The sequence below is a fragment of the Blennius ocellaris genome (genome assembly GCF_963422515.1).
Source record: "Blennius ocellaris genome assembly, chromosome: 4".
NCBI classification, from domain to species: domain Eukaryota; kingdom Metazoa; phylum Chordata; class Actinopteri; order Blenniiformes; family Blenniidae; genus Blennius; species Blennius ocellaris.
In genome coordinates, this window is record NC_137653.1 from 14,827,749 (window position 1) to 14,850,361 (window position 22,613).

The 22,613-nt window shown below is 41.6% G+C and overlaps 2 protein-coding genes across 2 annotated transcripts; both read left to right on the top strand.

Annotated features, from left to right (window-relative positions):
• Nucleotides 1–906: 906 nt before the first annotated feature.
• LOC308129777 (E3 ubiquitin-protein ligase MARCHF9-like) lies at nt 907–9,693 on the top strand (the record flags this gene model as incomplete). The annotated part of the gene is made up of 4 exons (XM_080495849.1): nt 907–1,266; nt 4,582–4,737; nt 5,707–5,899; nt 8,938–9,693. The coding sequence occupies 4 exons, from the start codon at nt 907–909 to the stop codon at nt 9,255–9,257; spliced, it is 1,029 nt and encodes a 342-aa protein (XP_080351975.1). The 3' UTR covers nt 9,258–9,693.
• Nucleotides 9,694–13,763: 4,070 nt separating this feature from the next.
• mettl1 (methyltransferase 1, tRNA methylguanosine) lies at nt 13,764–20,863 on the top strand. Its single transcript, XM_080494514.1, has 6 exons — nt 13,764–13,885; nt 14,435–14,562; nt 14,670–14,854; nt 17,617–17,730; nt 19,369–19,470; nt 20,536–20,863. The coding sequence occupies exons 1-6, from the start codon at nt 13,782–13,784 to the stop codon at nt 20,650–20,652; spliced, it is 750 nt and encodes a 249-aa protein (XP_080350640.1). The 5' UTR covers nt 13,764–13,781; the 3' UTR covers nt 20,653–20,863.
• The last annotated feature ends 1,750 nt before the right edge of the window (nt 20,864–22,613 follow it).

Here is a 22,613-nt window from a genome sequence, read left to right on the forward strand (position 1 = left end):
CGCCGCATCCGACCCGCCGGACTGCAACTTTGTGAGGCGGGCCTGTCAGAGGGGAAGGTTTGCGGGACGGAACCCGCTCCGTCCATCCATCCGCCCGCACCGCGAGCAGCCCCGCAGCACGGGCTCCGGCGGCGAGGAAGAGGAGGAAGAGGAGGCAGAAGGAAGGAGCGGTGAGCCGATGGACGCCACCGCGAGACAACAAAGGATGCTCGCCTGTCACCTGCCGTAGAGTCATCCTACCCCCCCCCCCCCCCCCCCCCCCTCCCTCTCCTCTCCCGGAGGTAAATGAGAAACCGATACACACACCGGATTGGACTGAGTTGTTTATAGGATTAAAAAAAAAAAACAAACCCCCGCAGGCTCTGCTCAGCTCGCCTCTGCTGTTCCGAGGAAAAACATTTTGTGGGGAGGGGGGGGTGATAGGGGGGGTCCTCAGACAGCCCCGCTGCTCTCAAAGCATCCGACCCCGGGATGCGGGCACTCAGCCGGGCTGGAGATGCTGCTGGAGCCCCCTGGCATTAATGCTGGTTGCCGCTCAGCTCCTGGCTCTCAGCCTCCATTGAATCCCGAAAGAAAACGCCTCTATCCATGAAAAATAACCCTTCCCTATTGGCTGGATTGCGGTGCACATGCTATAACAACAGGATATGCAAAGAGCTATGGGCTGATCTAATAGCCTATCATGTTTTTTTCTGCGTGCCATATCTGTGTGTTACTTCTTACTAAGATGTGATCTGTCCACTTGAATGCCACTGTTCAAATATAATTATAATAATAATAACAATAATAATAATAATAGTAATAATAATAACAATAAAATGGTTGAGACAGAGCTGCCACAGTCATTGTGAGGGCTCCATTGTTTCACAGAGCACTCGTGCCTGTGTGAGTAAGAGCTGCCGAAGCATGTTTAAGTATCGGATCCGGATGTTTTTCAATGAACTCAAAGTGTTGCTACTGATGCGCTCTGGATCAAGCAGGAGGACTGACACAGGCACAGACCCGGACACGCAGCCCAGGATGAGAGGACTGGCTATAGGAGGCTGTGGATGGCCGCAGCTGAGTTGCTCTCACCGGGACGATGAGGAGGAATACTACGGCTCTGACCCTCGGCCACGCAGCCTGGCCTTTGAGGACAAAGAAGGAGCCAAAACCCAGGGAGAAGATGCAGGCGGAGGAGGCCTGGATGCCTCTTCCCTGCCAAGTCTCTCTGAGAGCGGGATGCGATCACCGCAGTGCCGGATCTGCTTCCAGGGGCCAGAGAAGGTAAAGGTCAGATATCGAACCATTCTTCCTTTTTGTGTTTTGTGGAAAGTGGATTTCTGTAACTTTGCATGAGCGAATCAGTCTTTCAGTCGGTTCAGTTCATCGCTAAATTCATGCAGGAGCCTCAACGTATGTGATCAGCTGGAGGAGGAGAGAAGTTTAGTCTTACACTCAGTACATGCAAATGCAATAAATGATTACATTTAAAGACTTAGATTTAAAGCCATGGAATTGGCTCCATCCATCTTCCATACCTGCTTTGTTCAAATGAGTGTGTGTGACTGTGACTTTAGAGTAAAGGCACTGGGCAATCCTATTCATAGAGACACATACGTTCACATATCTACCAGCAATTTAAAACCATTTAAAACCTTAATATAATACACATGTTTTAGGATTTTGGGAGGAAGCTGGAGTAGCCAGAAAACCCCCCCCAAAGAAACAAAACTGGCATGCACAGGAAGAATATGTAAAGTCTACACCAAAAATTCTGGGCCTGGAATTGCAAATGCAAACCACTATTACCCAGAAAGCACTGGTGTGCAACCTTCTATGCCTTTTGCTCCTTGTAATTTCAGTTAAAATGTCTTTCCAGTATTATCCAGTAGGTTTGTGTCGAAGGATTTCAAGCATTAGCTGAAGTGAAGAATTTCAGGCTCTGACTTTCAAGGATGTGTCAAGCTCCAGAAAAGCTGCTCCACTTTTTTTTTTTGGTTTGAGATCTGGGTGGGTGACACTTGAGGTAGGTTTTGCCCTGAGCTGCCAGCCTCAAGCATATATGGAGAAGAGTGAGCTGCACAATGATGATTATTGACTCAACTGACCCTGCAGTTGGCCAGCCTCAGGCTTTAAAGGGTTTTATAGCAATATTTCACATGTGCAGCGGCCTTCTTCAGAGTTTGACTTTTGATTTTTTGATTATTTTTTTTACCCAAGATTTGATAAGGGAGGCATAATCTATTCAGAATGTTTGCGTCCATTAATGCAGGGATTAAATGTGTGATAATTCCCTTTGGATAGAGGAAGGTTACACAGAGTCCATCAGAAATTTCCTCTACACACACACACACACACACACACACACACACACACACACACACACACACACACACACACACACACAATCAAACTAAAATTCTCTATCAAGTGTTTTGTGAACTGAGTCCATCCACCTCACCTTTGAAGAAACAAACTTTCCTGGAGGTCTAAGAAAAACTTCTTCTTTTTTTTTCCTTTTTTTTTATTCAACTTCCAGATATAGAAGTAATTAAAGAGCCAGTGCATAACCTAGTGTGAGGCTGAAATATAAAGTGAGATGTGTGATAGCGTTGTCAGTCCGAGAGCCTCGGGGAGTCTCATACTGACAACTAAAACCTGCACCAGATGTCCCGTGATTTCTTTTGAGGCTACGGGAAAGTGACACGAGAGAAGCAAACTGTATTCAGATGAAGGTGTTAAACAGCAAATACGCACCCAGAATATCACACACTGTTTTCAGTGTGTGCCGCGCAAGATGCAAAGGCATGCATACCTTTTTTTTTTTTTTTAGATATTCCGTGGCGGGCACTGGATGATATCCAGAAAAATTACCCACCCATTGTATTTTCCTTCCTAAGTCAGCACATAACTCTGCACTCATCTCATGTGATGCATGAAATAGCTTGATGGTAATGAGATGTGCTCATTTTTATACAGTGATTAGCTGTAATTAAATATGGATCAGCTGCCAGAAACCTTTCACAGGACGTCTGCAAGTGTGTCACATTGTGTGCTGATCATTGCACCAAAAATGCCATTCCAAATCGTCTTTTGGGCTGAGTGAGCCACTGCAGTTAGATAAAGCCCCCCAATAGGCTCACACATGTTTGTGGAATTATGTTTCCACCCAGCCATGGCCACTTTAAGCAAGTTAGACACACACACACACACACACACACACACACACACACACACACACACACACACACACACACACACACACACACACACACACACACACACACACACACACACACACACACACACACACACACACACACACACACCTCATTTATTCTTGCCAGTTCAGGACCTGTGCCAGGATTTGAACTCTAACCTCTCGACTGTGAGGTCAGAGTGCTAACCACTGCACTGCACCACTTTACTGTTGTTGTCAAGTACATCTTCCTTCATGTGGCTGTAATAGTCCTGACATCCAAATACAACGTCAGGTAAACAATTTCCAAACTATAACAAGGACACATAACTTCATAGTTTAGCATTTGAAGACAATTGAATCATAGTGACGGCAATTTTTTTTTTTTTTAAGTACATTTTCATAAAAACAAGTTAATTAAGTAGAAGCTGCTGTCATGTCAGAATTTCCACAGAAAAACCTGTGTAATGTAGATGTGTATTCAACACATCAATGGGGTGTCACATAACCATGAAATTATTTTATTATATGCATGAAAAAATGTGGTTCACCAAATAATGTATTATAGTTTCTCAACCAAAAATGATAAAAGAATGAAAAATTCAACAAATACAAGGTTTGGAAATCCAAGCCGGCCATTTAATGATTGTCAATTCTACTTGTTTTTTGGGGTTTTTTTTGTTATCCATCCTTGCTGGTCTCATATATATATATAGCTATAACCCCCCTATGAGACTTCTAGAAAATGGAGAACAATCATTTGATGTCCTTGTAATAAGACACCTTGTCGAGAAGCCTCGTGTCACTACTTCACCAGCACAAAATAGCTGCTCAGAAAGCCAAATAATTGTTCAAAGTAGTAGGAAATGACAGTGAATCGGGGCAAGAGGCTCGGCAATTGTCAGAGCAAAGCTGTCAGACTGAAGATAGAGACTGAACAACATCTAAGATACTTTGGGAAGAAAAATAAGTGTGATGAACTGTCCTTTTCTCCACTGGTGGAGACAACGCCGCATCGTGAGGTGGAGGCAGTTAACGATTCTACGTACATTTATTTAAGGACAAAGAAACAGAAATGAGTGATACGTCTTTGCTCGTGGGTTACATGTCACTGTGCCAAGCTAAATATGATTGTATTGCAGAGAAGCACACCAGTAGACATTATTCCTCACATATTCTCCACAAAATCATGTAATCAGACAGATAGATAGATAGATAGATAGATAGATAGATAGATAGATAGATAGATAGATAGATAGATAGATAGATAGATAGATAGATAGATAGATAGATAGATAGATAGATAGATAGATAGATAGATAGATAGATAGATAGATAGATGTTAAGAAACGCTTGTGTAAAGGGTTGTTTTTGATGCACCTGTCCTGGTTGTCCTGCAGGGGGAGCTGCTGAGCCCGTGTCGCTGTGACGGCTCTGTGCGCTGCACTCACCAGTCCTGCTTGATCCGCTGGATCAGTGAAAGGGGCTCCTGGAGCTGCGAGCTCTGCTACTTCAAGTACCAGGTCCTGGCTATTAGCACCAAAAACCCACTGCAGGTAAACTCAGCAGGCTGTTCGCTGTTTCCCCTCAACTTTACTATCCGTCATCGAGAGGTCAATGTTCAAATAGTGAAATTATTCAGTTTGGAGACATAGTTGTGCATTGCATTGGAGCGGATACAATACGGTGCCTGAAGTGAAGCAGAAAAGCGAACTTATCTATCAGGAAGCATATACGATGCCTGGTTATATTGTTTGTAATGACAAAGGCAACAAAAACAATACACATCTCTCTGAACTGACACACGATTTCCCATGTTGTTGGACAACAAACATAAATGAAAGTATCCCCAAAAGGGCGTCGGCTTCATATATGATCACATAAAATGTAGCTCCAGTATCTCATTTATGAGGATGATAAATATCGTTCACAGCTTTGTGTGTCAACCGTTAGCTTTTTTAATATGAAAAGCAAAATATTTGAACTACTACTTTCACAGATGCTACAAGTAATAGAGCAAAGCATGAGGGAATTAATGTAAAGTATTTTGACATTTTCAAATGTACATTCATGAAATTCAAGTTTATCTTAATATTAGTTTATATGACCAAATTGCAGAGGCTCAATGAGTAAATGATCCAGTATTAGAGGTCATAAACTATTAGAAAAATATAATTATATGACTGCGCCTGGGGTTGAAATGAAAAAAAAAAGACATGTTATTTTGTATTGTGTTCATCCTCGGGTGATCGTTGTCTATCCTTGATATCCTGCAAATCATTCAACTGTTCCGTAAAGTAAATTATATGCTGACGCTACAAACGCCCTGTAAGCCCTGCGCTCCGTAGAGGTGCTACAACAATCTTTTCAGTCAAGATTTTGTCTGGGACAAAACAGGCCTCCGCTATTATGTCAAATAATCAAGAATCGTTTTGCAGTTCACACCCAAATGACTGTTTCCGTGTGTTCTTGTGTCTCGCTGTGTGTGTGTGTGTGTGTGTGTGTGTGTGTGTGTGTGTGTCCAGTGGCAAGCCATCTCTCTGACTGTGATTGAGAAGGTGCAGATTGCAGCCATTATCCTGGGCTCTCTGTTCCTCATCGCAAGCATTTCCTGGCTGGTGTGGTCCTCGCTCAGCCCCTCGGCCAAATGGCAGCGGCAGGACCTTCTTTTCCAGATATGCTATGGCATGTACGGCTTCATGGACATCGTTTGTATAGGTAAGAATCAAAATAATGTCGCTGTATTTTTTTGAACATCTGATTCCAATTCCAACACCAGTGTCACATTCACAGATTGGGCTGTTTTGATTTTATAAATCTACAAATGTGTCATTTAAAAAAATCTCTTCAGGAAGGATTATCAACCGTTTAGAACTATTCGGTTAATACCAGTTTACTGCTCGTGTTTTTTTTATTTTTTTATTTTTAAAGATCCAAGTTGCTTCCAAGGTGAACCTGCCCTCAGTTGTGTAGATTCGGTCTGTCTGAGCCTCTCCTGCATGTTCATGCGGCCCCAGATTGACTCTGTGACGTTGAAATCAGCGCTCTGTGGGATTCAGACCATCTGCTGCAAGCTGCCTTGTTCTTTGGCTTGAGAATATTACCGTGCTGCACCATGATTTGGAGACTAATCACTTGCATTCCTGGTGGTATAATTTGATTCACTACAATTAAAACCTCTGTGGTGCATAACATCACAATCATCAAAAAAGATAACCCCCCCCCACCCACCTCCTCCCCACCCAACAGGCAAAAGCAACAATAGAATTGGATGAACTGATGGATTACACAAGAGGAAACAAGCTTGTAACAAGAAACCTGCTGTTCAAATCGCTTTGCCATTGAGTCACTACTCGGGACCCTTGAGCAAGGCCCTTGACCCCGGGCTGCTCAGGTTGCACCAGACACAGCATCTACTTTTTAAAGCTTGTGCCAAATCCAACATGACTCTATCCACTGTGGTGACCCGAGTTCGGAGCATCAGTATCAATAAAACACATCTACTTCACTTTGACCTCACTCACTGGAAACTATCTCAAGCCAACGGTGTGAAAAAGGCTCAGTAACCTGCGGGAGGGTCACAGATAGAACACACAGAGACAAACCTACACATACCTACATATTCACACTACTTAATCCAATGAGGGCCACCCTCAAAAGATCTTTATGGAAAAGCCGACAACTCTTGAGATACTGAGACATTTTCAAATATGTCTTTTGATGCATATTTTGCAAAATGAACTTGGATAATTCATTCAGGATCACAAGTTCACAACATCACGAAATTTGCTGTGAGGTCAGACTTTGCAAACATTTATAAAAGAATGGGTTTCTTAGAACCTGGAGCTGCCCATAAATAAATATATGTGATATCATGGCCAACTGGATGTGTTCAGGACCTACAGTCAGGAAGTGTTGGATCATGGGAAGTTTACAGTCCAGGGTTGCCAGGTCCTGAGGCTCAGAGTATTTAAAAAGTGCCAACGCTGTGTTGACTTACTGTGTGAACTGCAAGAGTTCAAACTTCTTCTGGCGTGAACATCAGCTCCAAACTGTGTGTGCCAGGTGTTTCGTGGCTTTGATTTCAGGGCCAAACTGCTGCACGCGAGCATTTTAGTCGCCCCCGACACAAAGCATGCTGCCACTGGAGTCTGGAGTTTAGTGGAGTGAACCATCACTGACCCCAACACTGTAAAGCCGAAGAGCATGTTTGAACAGATTCATTCACGGTGCAGTAAGATGTACAGCCCGAAACGAACAAAGCCATACTGGCTATAGTATTGGAGACACTCAGTTCCATAAATTTGACTTTAGTTAAGTCCAAAATGAACTGTATTGCTACCCACAGCTGCTGTGTGTGGAGAAAAAAAATGTTTGGGTAGACTAAACAAGGGTACAATAAACCAATAAATGCTAAAACTAACAATGTCTAACCAACTCCACCAAGTCCATAACTCGCTATGGTCCGCTGGGCCAAAACCAACTGAAGAAGAGAAGCCACCTCGTCCAACCCTTGTGGAGCCTGCTGGAAATATTTTTAAGAACTTTATTGCTTTTTTTTATTTTTATTGCCATACAGGAAAGAACAAATCAGAAGTCACCCACTCTCATCCCAAGGCCAGGAAAATAAAAATTGAAAAAGATTCACATCTCTTACTCATATCAGATTTGTACACCTGCAGGTTCATGGACTGTGTGGATGTACTGAAATACACACTCGTAGAGTTAGTATACTATATAAATAGAATAGAACACTTTAGTTTCATACAATCTGAATCATCTTTTATAATGTTGTTACATTATAACATCTAATTCCAGTGTGTCACAATAATTCAGTTCCCTTCCAGTTGAAGTGAATTCAATCGTTCTGCTTCTATGAAGCTTTTAGACAAACATAGACTTCTTCTTTGGAGGGAATCATGCATGTAACCCACTGAACAAGGCGAGGGCCATGATGTGGCGTTGTATGAGTTTGAGCTCTGATCCACTGAGATCTCATCTTAACTCCATCCAATAACTCTGCAAGCTGAACCCTGATGTCTGACTTCTCGTACTCTCCTTTGAATAGAAGAACCAAAACATTCACGGTAGCAATATAAAAGACCATCAAAAGCTTTTTTTTTTTTTTTTTTTTTTTAGAAAGGTAAAAACTGTCGCTGCAAACTTATACCAGTCCAGCACAGTATTATTGATTTATCGATTCGTCACCTGAGGACAGTTTAATGTCCCCATTTAACCTAAAGCACATGTTTTTGGACCTTCGGAGGAAATCTGAGCACACACTCAGGGCAAACATGCAAACTCCAGAGATAAAGGTCAATAAGACGGCAGCGTATTAATGGCAATAACATTTGAATAGGATCATCGTTAGAAGAGGCTCTGAAGGCTGTGTGTGTGTGTGTGTATGTGTGTGTGTGTGTGTGTGTCCCACTTTCTCTGTAACCCGCAGATATTCCACCTTTTATACCAGCATGTTGGTGTTTAGCTCCAAACTGCAATGTATTTCGTTTTTTTGTTGTTGTTGTTGTTTGTGAAGGGATTTTCATAAACATGTGGTCTCCTTGGACTTCAAGTCCAAAATAACCACAAACAAGTTCATTCCCTGTAATCGTTTTATTATTGAGAACATATAGGTGGCATTAGGGCTGCACTTTTAACTGCTGTGTGATCCGTGTGGAACAATCAGCTGTTTGTCTATATGCAACCCCGTTTCCTGCCCCAACCGCCCCCAACCCCTGTCGTCCTTTTATCCCCAGGCCTTATAATCCATGAAGGATCGTCTGTTTACCGGATCTTTAAGCGCTGGCAGGCGGTGAACCAGCAGTGGAAGGTGCTGAATTATGAGAAGGCGAAGGACTTGGGTGACCCCATCAGCTCCAGCAGTAAAGGCGCCAGTCGTATGGAGAGGGACCCTTCTCACGTTGTCACAGACAGCGAGCGCAGGACGAGCCGGCACGTCAGGACTATTCTCCACCACCACTGTGGCTACACTATTTTGTACATCCTCAGCCAGCTGAGACCCAACAACCTGCACAACAATAACCAGGAGGTGGTGATGAGGGTGACCACCGTATGAGGCCGAGTGAGACACGCTGACAAAAAAAAGTGCTACAACGTTCAGAGAGAAAGGAGAAAAAAAAGAAAAAAAAATCTTAATCTGCCATAAAAAAAACACTGCCGTAAACTTCTCGTCTCCTGTTTCGTTCTCAGATCGCTGCCGAGCTGAGGACACTGAAAATTTTACTGTAATATAATTTTTTTGGATCAGAACATTACACTTTTATCTGAGTCTTTAAAAATAAAGACGGTGAAATGACAAACAATAAGAAATACAATTAAGTGAACATGAAGCTTTTATTTGTAAAGCTGTTAGCCATTTTTCTTACCACCATGACTGATGTTTCAAAATGTAATTGAACTGTTTTGTTTTTTTGTTTTGTTTTGTTTTTTCCTGAAGAAAAATTAAAAAAAAGTGTCGTTGTTGTTTTTGATTTGAATCTGACTTCCATCAGAGTTTTATGGTGAAATTGATTGTTCTTCCTCTCATGTGACTACAGTGCCCCCCCTTGATTGTTCCACATATCTGTGTGGGTTAGACGTGATCTCGTCGATTGAAAGTGTTTTCTCTTGAAGCAAGCCTGATTCGTAAGACAGACGGATCAATTTAAAATGTACTTAAAATATACCCTGAAAGTATAATTCATGTTTTGTAATAAAGATTTTTGTTGAGCTAAAGTGTACCTTGTATTTTGTTTATTCAGAACAAAGCATTTTGAAAACAAATGCAACTCTTCAATACGTGAAGTCTTCATCTTACCAAGTCAGGTGTTTCAGGGCGAGTCCTGCCATGTTGCAGGAAATTGCCGCTTGTTGTAAATATATCATTTTAATGTCTACTATCAGTGAAACACATGAAAATGGGCTGATAATGTTGATAGCAAAGTTGCTATTCGCCAACGTCATTACTTCACAAAACAATAGTGAAATGTCTTGCATGAGCAGCAGGTGTAGTTTTCCACTCACACTTCATTTACAATATGCAAATTCAAGGATAAATCGCTGCTTTTCTCTCCAAATGCATTCTGGGTGAAATTGTCATTAGAAGCAGCTGCCATGACGCCTTGACTTCTTACCATATCGTGACAGGTATATTTGCCTCACTAATATAATCTAAAAGCAATCAGGCAATGTTTATAGACTGCAACCTGAAATTGGAAGCGTTTTCTGTTTGAAACTACTCAACTAGAAAAACAAATAAATATACTTTTTGAAAACTTCCCATTTGCAGGTTGAGACACGGCCACATGGTGGCGCAGTGGTCAGCACTCTTGTCTCACAACAACAAAGGTCTGGGTTGTCAGATACATGCTGGGCATTAAATATATGACACTATATATATATATATATATATATATATATATATATATATATGCATTAGCATACCTTGATATCACAGTCTGAATATAAAGATCTTTTTTTTTATGCAGACTTTGTTGAGTTATTTTTAAAAGTACGGATCTGAAAACCTGTGACTGCATTTTGCTGTTCGTCTTTTTTTTGTATTTATGTCTGACAATGATGTCTTTCTTTAAACACATCGTTTGATCTTTTAGGCGATATTCCCCAAACGCAGAGGGAGCTGCCATTAGCTTCATGTCTGATGATTTTTGCCAGAGTGAGTTATTATCCCGGACCTAAACTGTCACAGACTTTAGTAACGTGTTGTTACGCTCGGTCGCTCTTCACTTGTCAGCCATCCAGCTAAATATCAAAGGACAGTGTGAAAAAGGTAGTTCACAAATTCCATTCATCTTATCTGTATTTGAAGTAATACGAAAATGGTTTCTAGAACAAGAAGCCACAAGGTAAGAGATGATACGATGTAATTTACATATTGCAACAGCAGGACCTTGACAAAAATAGGGAAAACTATCAGAGCTGCAGCCAAACCATCATTTTAAAATGCGAAAAACGATGAACCTCATTGTACATAACAAAGAAATGTTTTAACATGAATTTTAAATCGATGACTGGAGTTGCAAATAATCCAGAATGGCTAATGTTTGATATATTGCTAATATTAAAAACCATAACCAGTAACAATTTGGAAGAAAAATGTGGATAATTACTGAAAAACTGAGGTCTTTGGCAGTTAAAATTTACAATTTGAACTTAATCTTACACAATGAATCCATGCATCCATCCATTTTACCCGCTTATGGGTTGTAAAGAATAATTCATCCTATGCTATTAACCAGGTAAGCAGCATATTAGTGGCGGTACAGTTGTGTGCAGTGAGAACAGAGTGTTCTTTCTTTGAAGTCAGGACTTCATGCTGCGCCAGGTTGCCTCAGTCTTTTTGTTTTGTTTTGTTTTGTTTTGTTTTTTTGTACTGATGCAAATACCGACCCCACAAGAGTCCCATGTTTGAGCAGTTTGTGAGGCTGTCAGCTCCTCGTGGAAGTCGCACATGCCCAGTCAATACAGATAAGTTTATTAGGAGTGAATGCATGTTTTTTGTTTGGTTTTTTTTAAGTCAACAATGGGCGAAAGAGACAGAAGTCACACATGAGCAGGTGTCCTGTTTCTGCCAGGACACAGACTGGGAACCCAAAAGTAAAAATAAGCGGAGATACAGTTGAGACAATTTACTCTCCAGTCAATTTTGTCATAGTTCAGTACGCAGAAAATCCATTAGCACGGCAACAATGTCCGACTAGGGAAATCCAAATACTCACAAATCCAGGGATGGCCCGAGGTCAAGACCAGACAGATGAGAATCACAGAAATAATAACGAGCGGAAAAGGACTATTAATACAAAAAAAAACATGCAATGACAACAACAAACTGATTGGCACTGACATGATGAGAGACATTGAGCCATTTATGTAACATACACATAAAATGAAGAAAAAATACAACAACAAACAAACCAGGGGTCATCTGAGGCGATCAGGAGAGTGCCTGTACAGAGAATCAGAGACAGAGTTTTTTGTAACAAAACAAACACAACAAGCAGACAACAAAACCCAAGTTAAGATGTGAAGGTGGCAGCAGAGGAAACATCAGACTCACCGTCACTAATACCACACAGAAGATTCAGTTTATTTTGATTGGGGGATATTTCTACCTGACAAATGCCGTTTATCTGAAGTCAAGAGTTAATTAAACAGTCCTTCCATTCAGAATTTTTGTTCGTTGAATTTGTTGATATAATTTGTGTCAAAATTAATTGGTTGAAGTTCTGCGGAGAGGAAATGTTCTAATTGTTGATTTTACTTCTCTGTGTTCTTTTTTCTTTATGTTATTAAGTTGAATGGCATTTTGTTTTGCACAGTGATTCTGTATTTTGTATGTAGTGGAGGGAAGCTCAACAAAATTCTGGCCCCGGTTGGGCCGGAAAGTCCAGCGCTGGACCTCTGGCTGCGTGTCGATGCGAGGCCGCCAAAGACAAGCGATTGTTTGATGTGAAGCAGGGAGAGAAGGTGTGGTGATTGTTGGAGAGGAAGTGAACACTCCCAGGATGTCTGCGATGTCAACTGACAGCCGGAGTGAGACTCTGCAGACTCTCTGATTTAAGATTTAAATTGAGCCCAAGAGGAGTTAACTGTCAGCCGATGGTTTAATTCAGTTAAATTCTTGTTGTGCTATTTTTAAACAGACAGGTAAAAACTATGAGGTAGAACTCGGAGGTACATGTAACTGACCTGCACTCATTTTCTTTACTGGCTGATTGTTGACCCTAAAATTACCTGAGTGTAAATATGGGCATGTGACACTGTCCATGGTGTATTCATGCTTCCCCTCTGGTCAGCTGGACTTGGTCATGTGAAAAAATGTTTCTCCCCTTATCCAAGTGTGTACATCAGTGAACAGCAAACACTTATATGACCAAGCAAAATTGACCTGATTCATTCTGTTTTGCCTTTCATTGCAGGTATGATGCCGAGACAGTATAATGAAATGCTTTCCATATAGACTCAGTAGAAATCAACATGCCTATCATAAAAAATATGATCAGTTTAAATTTTGAGCTGCATTTCTGTAGATTTTGTGTTTATGTGAAACCTGCTTAAAGCACTTGTTTGTCAAACAAATATTTTTTTGTTGTATTTGTATTGCTTAGGAGGCATGTGTACTAAGCCTGGCACCATTTCATATTTTGAGGTATTTGCAAGGTAGAAATAAATCAACATGACACCATCATAGAAACTATCAGGGATTCTTTCTCTTTAAGCATGAATGTGTTTCACAGGTAAAGAAGTGAAACTCGATGCCATCAAAAATCTACATTTCTTTTAACATATTTTAATAGCATTTCCAATACACTGTTTACACTACCTGATTCTTCTTTATTTTAATTCAAATTTAAAAAGAGACGGTTGATGGCACGGTTGCTTCTATTTGCTATCATTTTTGTTGTCACATGCGGACGTTTCACCCAACCTGGCAACCCGGAAAAGACGCTTGTTGATGACGTCTCACTCTGCGACTCCCAGCCTTTGACTACAAACAAACGTGACAAACGTGACAACCTGAAACTGGACGTCTCGGAGGTTTAATAAAGTAGATTCGTGGACAGATCGAAGGTTTCCGGGCATGGCGTGTTTATCGGAGCCCAACATGAGTTCGTCGATGCCGCAGAAGCGTTACTACAGACAGAGAGCTCATTCAAACCCGATGGCTCACCACTCCTTTGACTAGTGAGTCAAGTCCGAGCGTGTGTGTGTGTGTGTGTGTGTGTGTGTGTGTGTGTGTGTGTGTGTGTGTGTGTGTGTGTGTGTGTGTGTGTGTGTGTGTGTGTGTGTGTGTGTGTGTGTGTGTGTGTGTGTGTGTGTGTGTGTGTGTGTGTGTGTGTGTGTGTGTCACCTGTCCATCATAGGGGTAACACAGTGGGACAGGCAACCACACTTAAACATTCAAATTCACTTAATGCACATCTTCATATTGTAGAAGGAAATTGAAAAAGCTGTGTATGCACAGGAAGAACATGCAAACTCCAAGAAAAGTCGACCATCGAATGGATGTGACTTTATTTACAATAGAAAAGCCCATGAATTCACCCAGGATTTACTATTGTCTGAGATTCTTTATTCTCATTTTTTTGCAACACAAAAGCAATTTAAAATTAAATATAGATTCCTATAGTGCGACATACATATATTGCCCTGAACAAACTCAGTATTTCAATATTTCTTGGACAGAAACTATATTGATTTGGTCACTATGTTCCTGTGTTCTCCTACTTTTAGTCCCGTGTGTCCTGAGGAAATGTCCTGGTCCAAACTCTACCCAGAGTTCATAACAAGTGACGTCTGTGAGAAGGAGACCCCTCGAGTGGAGTTTGCAGACATTGGATGTGGATACGGCGGGCTTTTAGGTATTCACTCATGTACTCACAAGCTTCTTCTTTTTTTTGCAGGTTTCTGCTTTGTGTTGACCTCATCTTTCTGAATCTCTGCATCTGTACTCTTCTCTCCATTTCAGTGGAGCTGTCTCCACTTTTCCCAGATAAGCTCATGCTGGGTTTGGAGATCCGGGTTAAAGTGTCAGATTATGTTCAGGATCGGATCAAGTCGCTGCGCTCCTCTGAGCCGGGAAAGTATCAGAACATCGCCTGCCTCCGCAGCAATGCCATGAAGTACCTCCCCAACTTCTTCTTTAAAGGACAGGTAGGCTTTGTTCATGAGTTCACTGCTGCTTTGTGACCGGCGAGGCCTTCGGGTTTCTAAGGAGCAGTGATCCTGAGCTCAAAAAAAAACAACAAAACAAGCTTTTTCTGTTAATTTCCACCTCTGCCAACAACACGGTCTAATACATCTGTGTCCATAAGAAATTATTCAATGCATTACATTTCTTACATGCATCGATAAATATTTCTCATGAGATATGAATCAACAAACAACATTTAATTGGTTCCCGATGGAGGAGGAGTTTAACGTATAGTCATATCTTTGAATATGAAACTTTTTTTTTTGCACTATTGTATTACACATGAAATGTTGTGAAAGTTGATGAAAAATAAACCTCAAGGGTAAATGTTGAGTAAACAAACCCTCGAATGAATTTCTATTCATCCATTTTGTAGCTCCCGTAATTTCCAGACTATAACCCGCTACTTTTTTTCACATGCTTTGAATCCAGCGGCTTAAGTTATGGATTTTTATGGATTAATGACCTTCATGTCTGATACGCCAGTGATGCGTTCAGGTGCATCGCATAACTCTGACTTTTCGTTTTGTTTTTGTTTTGTTTTTGAATTTGGTGGGTGCGACTTCTATTCACTAGTCCGGCAATAACGGTACTTGACTAAAGTCACAGGAAGTCCGAGTCTATCGCACTCGACAGCAGGTTAAAGGCGGAACTTCAATTGTGCAGGTCTCGAACGTCACATGGCTGACGCACAAGGAAAGACCCAAACGCAACACATTTACCCCTGCAGACAACCTGGAGCAAGTGACTCTCATCTTCTTATTCTGTTACTACTAGCCGGATTTTGCAGGCCTACTTCTTATAAATGTAACTTTAAAAAAGAGGTTTAAATCGGGGATCTTGGTGCAGGAAAGTAAGAGTTTTTGAAGATCCTTTCCCACCAAAGTAATAGTTGGAATTGTACTTTTGCACTTTTTCACACGAGTCCTCGTGGGACGTACATACAAAGAAATGAACCTCAAACAATCTGCTCGCCTGCATCTATCATCAAGTGCAAGATATTGTTTCTTTGACCCTTCACACTCGTACTTCATATGGAAGTCACCACAGACTATGATATAAATTATGACTGCATATTGAAACCCCTCATGTTAGTGTTTGCAGGAGAGCCTATACGATCTGGCACTGCCGTCATTAGAACGTGCAGGCCAAACGATCCCGACTAAAAAAATAATTACCTTCCACATGTTCAACATATGGACCGAATTAATTTATTCAGATCGCTCAATAAATCCAGGGATTTCGCAACAATGGGGTCATTGACTGACACGCAAGGCATCGCATCAGCTGAGCATAGAGCAGTGCACAACGCCATTTATCCGTTCCAATTAGCTGTGGTAATCTATGACTTGTAGAAACTTGCATTAGATTACACAGGGGGCTTATTGTACCAGGGTTAATTTAGGTACCCCGGATCAAAACTTCACCTCAAATGCCCCGAGTGGGTTTAAACTTAGACCTGGACACAGGAGACTAACTGCCATACCGAGTGGTACGTTTATGGAATATAAAACCTATGTGTTTCATATAAAAACCATATGTTTCCCTATTTTATTTAATTTTTTCTTCAGGTTATTTAGAATAATAGGACTGTCACTTCACCGTGTCGTGGCGAGGCGCTGTGCCAAACTGAGATATGGAGTGGCTGAGAGGAGCTGCGCAGGGTTCAGACGGACGAGTTTGGCTTGATTTTGCCATAAATCGTCCATAAACGGCGTCTGTTGACCTGCACGTCTCCACCTGGGAATAAATCTGTGCCTGCAGCCGCAGTTCTCGTCTTTGCATCAGAAGATCATTACATGGAAAAGAGTCCCATGTTCATATTGTCAGTGTAAAGGGTTAAGAGACGACCACCCAGACTCACAATCCAGTCCCAATGCGTCTCACGTGCGCGACACGTTTCAGCTGTTTTCTACAAGACGTGAAAGTGCCCCTTTTTTTTTTTCTCTCTTCCAAGGTTTCATAACCCCCCCCCCCAAAAAAAGCAGTGATTCAGAGTGTTCAGGTTTTTCCATCTTCCATCAGCAGTGAAGGGCCCCCGAGGCTCCAGTCGTCCCCGGTGATTATCCCCAACATCTTTCTGTCAAAACCTGATGCTCTTTATTTTAACTAATAAAAAAGTGACTGGGATGAGTTTTAATATATCGGCCACAGTAATTGCAATAGAGACTGTGCTTTTACACTTGCCAACTTAACGGGGAACTTAATGGAGGGGGCTGGATCAAGGAGGGGAAATTCCAGTTCTTCAGTCCACAAACGACCGACCAATGACGATTATTGGTACTGCGGCTTCACAAACTGACACGACCTCCTCAGTCAAATACGTTTAATTTTTTACAGATTGTGTGTCTTGTTTCCCCGTGTGTGACAGTGACACCATATGACGGCATTTGTGACATAAGTTATCTCAAATTATTTCTGCCTCGATGTCGACCGGCTTTGGAATGAACAGACAGTCCATTTCGAGCAGCTGCTTCAGGTGGGAGGAGCCAGTAGAAACTCAGGGTTTCCTCCACTAAACCTGCCAGCCGGCAGGTTCACGTCACAGCCTGTTACTGTGGTGACCGACCCTGAGCCGCCACCGTTGTGATCCACTTAAGCGAGGCCCCCTAAACCACTTAGATACTGTATAAATGTCACAAATAAACTAACATCTTTGCTTTAAATTTTAAATCTGTGTATCATTCTGACTGTTGCTTTTTCTTTTTTTTGTGTGTTTCAGCTCAGTAAAATGTTTTTCCTCTTCCCCGACCCTCATTTTAAGAAGACCAAACACAAATGGAGGATCATCAGTCCCACTTTATTGGCAGAGTACGCCTACACGCTGAGACTCGGGGTAAGTACAGGTTTTTAGACGTGTCGACGCGTCAGCGTTATGAAAAGACTGTACGAAAAAGATGGTAACTTTTTCTTCAAATGTCAGTTTTGTCCGAGGATGATATGAATTATTTGAACTTCTGCAAGACTAATATCGTTATCTTTTGGTTGCTTATGCACTGTGACCTGAGCTGTGGCTTCAGTGGGAGGGAAAATGCCACAGCTGTTGGGGCTGCAGTGAACGATGAAGCCACTTAATGAGAGTCAGTTCCAACACTTGGAGTTTGGTTTATGCTTGAGATGTATCATGCAGCATGTAAAGGATTTGTCCTCACAGTTGATACGTTACAAGCAGAAATGGTGGTCAAGTGTAAAGATTTTAGGACGTTTTTGTTTTTTTTAATCTCAAAAATAAGATGAGTCAGAATTTAATTTATTCATTTCTGTAACTCGATCTTTCTCCAAAGCAGAGAGAACGCAAAGCAGCAATATAAAGCGATTTAAGCCAACAACTTCACTGGCAGCGTGCTGGTCACCAGAGCAGCAACGGGAAGTGTCATACAGTTGGTTAGTGGAAGTCATGGAGAATAAAAAAGTAGCATCATGTTTCAAGATGTTGTACTTTGTGGTTTATCACCAAGGTTTTTGAATACGTGCAACTTCAACAGACATTCTCCACCCACCCCCCTCCCCGACCATTTTATCAGTTGATGGCACCGCGTCCTTGAATTCAGTGAAATAGAATTGAGCAACCGGTGTGGCCTGCAGCTGGTTGACGTCTGCACACACCCAGCTCCGGCCTGTCAGAGCTGTCAGCGCAGCAGTGGGACACTTTAAGAGGGCGTGAGCGTCTGACTGGGGCTGTGAGGGAACAATGGAAGGCCTGTGTCTAAATGTGGCTTTCCCGTTGTTACTTGGGTGTGTGTGTGTGGGCATTGATGCACTTGTGCATGCATATGTCGTGTGGGTGTGTGTGCATGCAAGCATTTTAAGGCCCTTCAGCACTTGGGACCAAAGCCATAAATGTGCTGGCGAAAGGAGAGGCTGGTAAAAAAAAATCTGTTTGTTTATGAAAGTGGTTTATATATTAAAGTCAACCGAAGTCTCCTTCTTTAATAGTGATTGTCTTTTAAGATCAAAACGGTTGTCAAACTACACCTGAGACTGTACAGAGAAATGATTGATGTATGTTTAGTAGTTTTGACGCACCGCCTCTCATCCTGGTCCAGGCTTCTGTGTGTGGGGGAGAAAAAAAAAAAATTGTGCTGACACACACTGCTGTGGAAATCTGTGCCATTGCCTAGTTTTCTAAGAAATCCTTGTTCTAGTAATTTTATCTGTCCAGTCTGCAAAGTAAACGCCATCGACAGAGGTGATTCACCTCTGTGTTGTCTGCAGGTTATTTTTATCTTTTCAGATAAATTCTTCTCCAGAGGTGGGGAAAGCTGTCAGCAGCCTGTCTGACATGTCTGACCATAAAAAAAACCCCCTCTTTGTTTATTTGTATGAAATAAGCTGAATGTTAAGCGAGCAGTCAGTTTATTTGGTCCTGATTAGTGAATCAGCGTTCAGCCAACCAGTAAAAAAAAAAAAAAAAGCGACTTGCTTTTCCTGGAACTGTGTTATTAACCTCCATGTGTTTGTCTGACCACGCCAGGGTTTGGTGTACACCATCACAGATGTGGAGGACGTCCACCTCTGGATGGTGAAGCACTTCACTGAACATCCACTGTTCGCACGTGTCCCAGAGGAGCAGCTGGTACGTCCGAGTGGCTCCTTCCATCACTGGGTTTTTAAAAAGGAAGTCGAAATGAAAATAGACTAAAATGTGTTTTGTTTTTTTTATTCTTTGTTTTATAAAGTTTGTCTCAATTTCTATATATCTGCTTGTGAAAAGTCTGGCTTGACTCATGGCTTTCTATAATAACTTTCCTACCATATTGAAGGAGCTTCTCAAATGTTCAGTTTGCATTTACTTCATTGGCCACATAAATGTCGTCAATTCTTTGCATTGGTTTCCTGCTCTCACACGCGGTTGATTCGGTTCAGGTGAGAACAGTATGCTGGAAACTTGTCTGTTTGATAACGATTCCAATATTTACAGTCTATACGTTTGTTCAGTCCGAACCAACAATGTGTTAATCATTAAGGCTTTAAGATGCCCTTTCTTTCCTCTGATTAGAGGTGTTCTGTTTTCCACTTTCCGTCCAGCCCTTACGCTGTGTTAAGCCAAGCTAATCGCTCACTAATGTAAGCCTTGCTATTTATCGGTCTGTTCTGCATTTCAGGACGAAAGCACATGTGTATTTTTGCAGATATTGCACCGTTTCTCTATAAGGTTCATGAGTCCTGGATTACAGAGGATTAAGACTCACTAATGCAGTTGTTGTTTTTTTTGCCCCCTTTACATTTTGGGGGGAAAAAAACAACTCAATTTCCTGCACCAGCAGAAACACAAATATCCCTATAAAATGCTTAAACATGTACCTCTGACCAGTCGCTGGTGATAAGTTCAAACCGCTGCTCCACTTTTTAAAACAAAATCTATTGGACTTTTACCCACAAATACTGTGGAGCAAGTGGTGGTATCCGTCACGACAAAAGCACTTTGTGTGCAAATGGTTGGGTTAAACTTATTTGAGAAAATGTGAAACAAATCTTCATAAACCTTGCACATGCTCATCGAAAAGCTGTTGCATGTGTCAAGTGGAAGAGGCCACAGCGTGACGATTAAAGGTAGTGGCGAGTTAAACCCTCACATGTCAGTGTTGAAGGTCCACAGCATCTGTGACTTTGACTGGATCTTTCATTCTTGTTTTGGCAGGTTGATGACGTCATCATAAGTCGCCTGGGTACATGCACAGAGGAAGGAAAGAAAGTGCAGAGGAACGGGGGGAAGAACTTCCTTGCAGTTTTCCGGAGGATTGAGGATTCACACTGAGTCTGGACAAAGGATTTTTATTTTCTTTTTTTTTTATTTATCTTTGATGTCTTTTTTTTTTTAAAGCTCATTTACCTATTTTAAGCATTTCACTGCTCTGTTCACACTATATGAGACTATATAAAAAAGAATGGCAGGATTTCTTTTCAGGCAAGACTTTCTGTTTTAATTATCCTCTCATTTAAAAGAAAATATTCTTAAGTTGTTTCGTTTTTTGGGGCAAACTTCAAACTGCATTTTTTGGATCACTTGTAAAAACTTCATACACTTTCTCCAAAATGAAGTGGAAATACAGCAACTGTAATATTTGCCTCATTATTTTGATTTGACGGAGAATCGGTGCAAAAGCCTAAATGTGACGTAACACCCAAACTGGGCTACAGCGTCAGTCAGGTGGCAGGAAGAAACTCCCCAGTGCCATTTCAGTTCTTATAGTAACATATATAATTGTGTTCTGGCTTCATTTTGTCTGGTATCCATCCAACTTTAGGTCCTAGGAGGGGAGCAACTTATTTCAGACCAGGACAGGTCACCAGTCAACCACACGGCAAACAGAAAACAGGACACACACATTATGGGAAATCGGGGTGGGAAAAAAAACATGCATAGGCTTGGAATCAAACTGGGAATTCCCAGCAAGCATACGAACCAAATCTACACATTTATCCAAAAGCTACTTAATGAGATGGGACTTCTGTTTTTCTGTTTTTATTGGCAAAGCATTTAAAATCAATATTAATTCATTAATCTATTTGTTATATTACATTACATTGCATTATATACACTGTGCAGCAGACCCGTGAATGGATTTTAAATAACGCTTGCTTGTGTGCTTCTAGAAATCTTTCATTGAAAAAAAGTAGAACATTTTGTAATAATTCATCAAAGCATGGTATCTAGAGCAAACCTGTTTGATTATGTAATATCAGTTCAAAGGTGATTAGATCATCAGTAGTTTCCTTGGATGCTGGAGGTGAATGGTCCACTTTTATCAGTGCCGATGGGGGAAAAATGTGAGTGAGTGTCACGACGCAGCAGTATGGCTAAATTACATAAACTGCAGTCAGACGAATTATTGATTTTGGCATCAAACCTGTTCAATCGAACGTCCTCCCGGCTCCTGCCGACATAGGATGGAGGTAGCAGAGATGGAAACTCCTGTAATCCCCCCGACTTACCGACGGCTTTTATGCATCAAATCCACTTCTTCAAAAACCCAACGATTGGCCGTGGCTGGTGTTGCCTCTACATGCAATAAAAATGAAGACCAATTATCTTGTCTTCATCTACTAGTCGGGTCCTTGTGAAGTTCAAATTAAATTAGTATTGTGCATGCAGAAACAGTTCTGTGTTCATTTTCCGATTGTAGCGCTATATAACAGGTTGGTATTTTAAGACTGTCAAGAGTTTGGAAACAGGACAGTAAAGGCTTAAAGCCGTTTGGGCGCTGCAGGCAGCGGTGATTATGAACAAGATAGCGCCTGCCTTAATGACTGAAGCTCTGAGACTGGAAAACTTTACACGAGCAAAGAATAGCAGAAATCGAGGCGGGGTGGGGTAAGATGAGCCACGTTTTACTTGTGTTGTCCTGGAGGTAAGGAACAATAACACAGAAATGGTATGAAAACATACACCAAAATAGCTATTCAATATTCCAACAGTCAGGGTTCAGGTTGAATATGAACTGTTACTCCCTCCTTCAGTTCCTCCAGCCGTTAAGACTTTGAGGAAGCTACTTCAGCACATCACTACTGTGGGAAACACGTACCCTGTTGTTTTTATTCTCTCTGCCTCCCCCTTTCATGTTCCTCCTCAGTGTCTACCCGTCAACGTTTTTTCTCTTCTGCCACTGCTCTGGTGGACGTCCAACCCTTGACATCATTGGCTGCTGCCTCCATCTCTTCAAGGGGACCATTGAACCATTTACTCTATTCACTCCACAGCATGAGGCTCACTCTCCC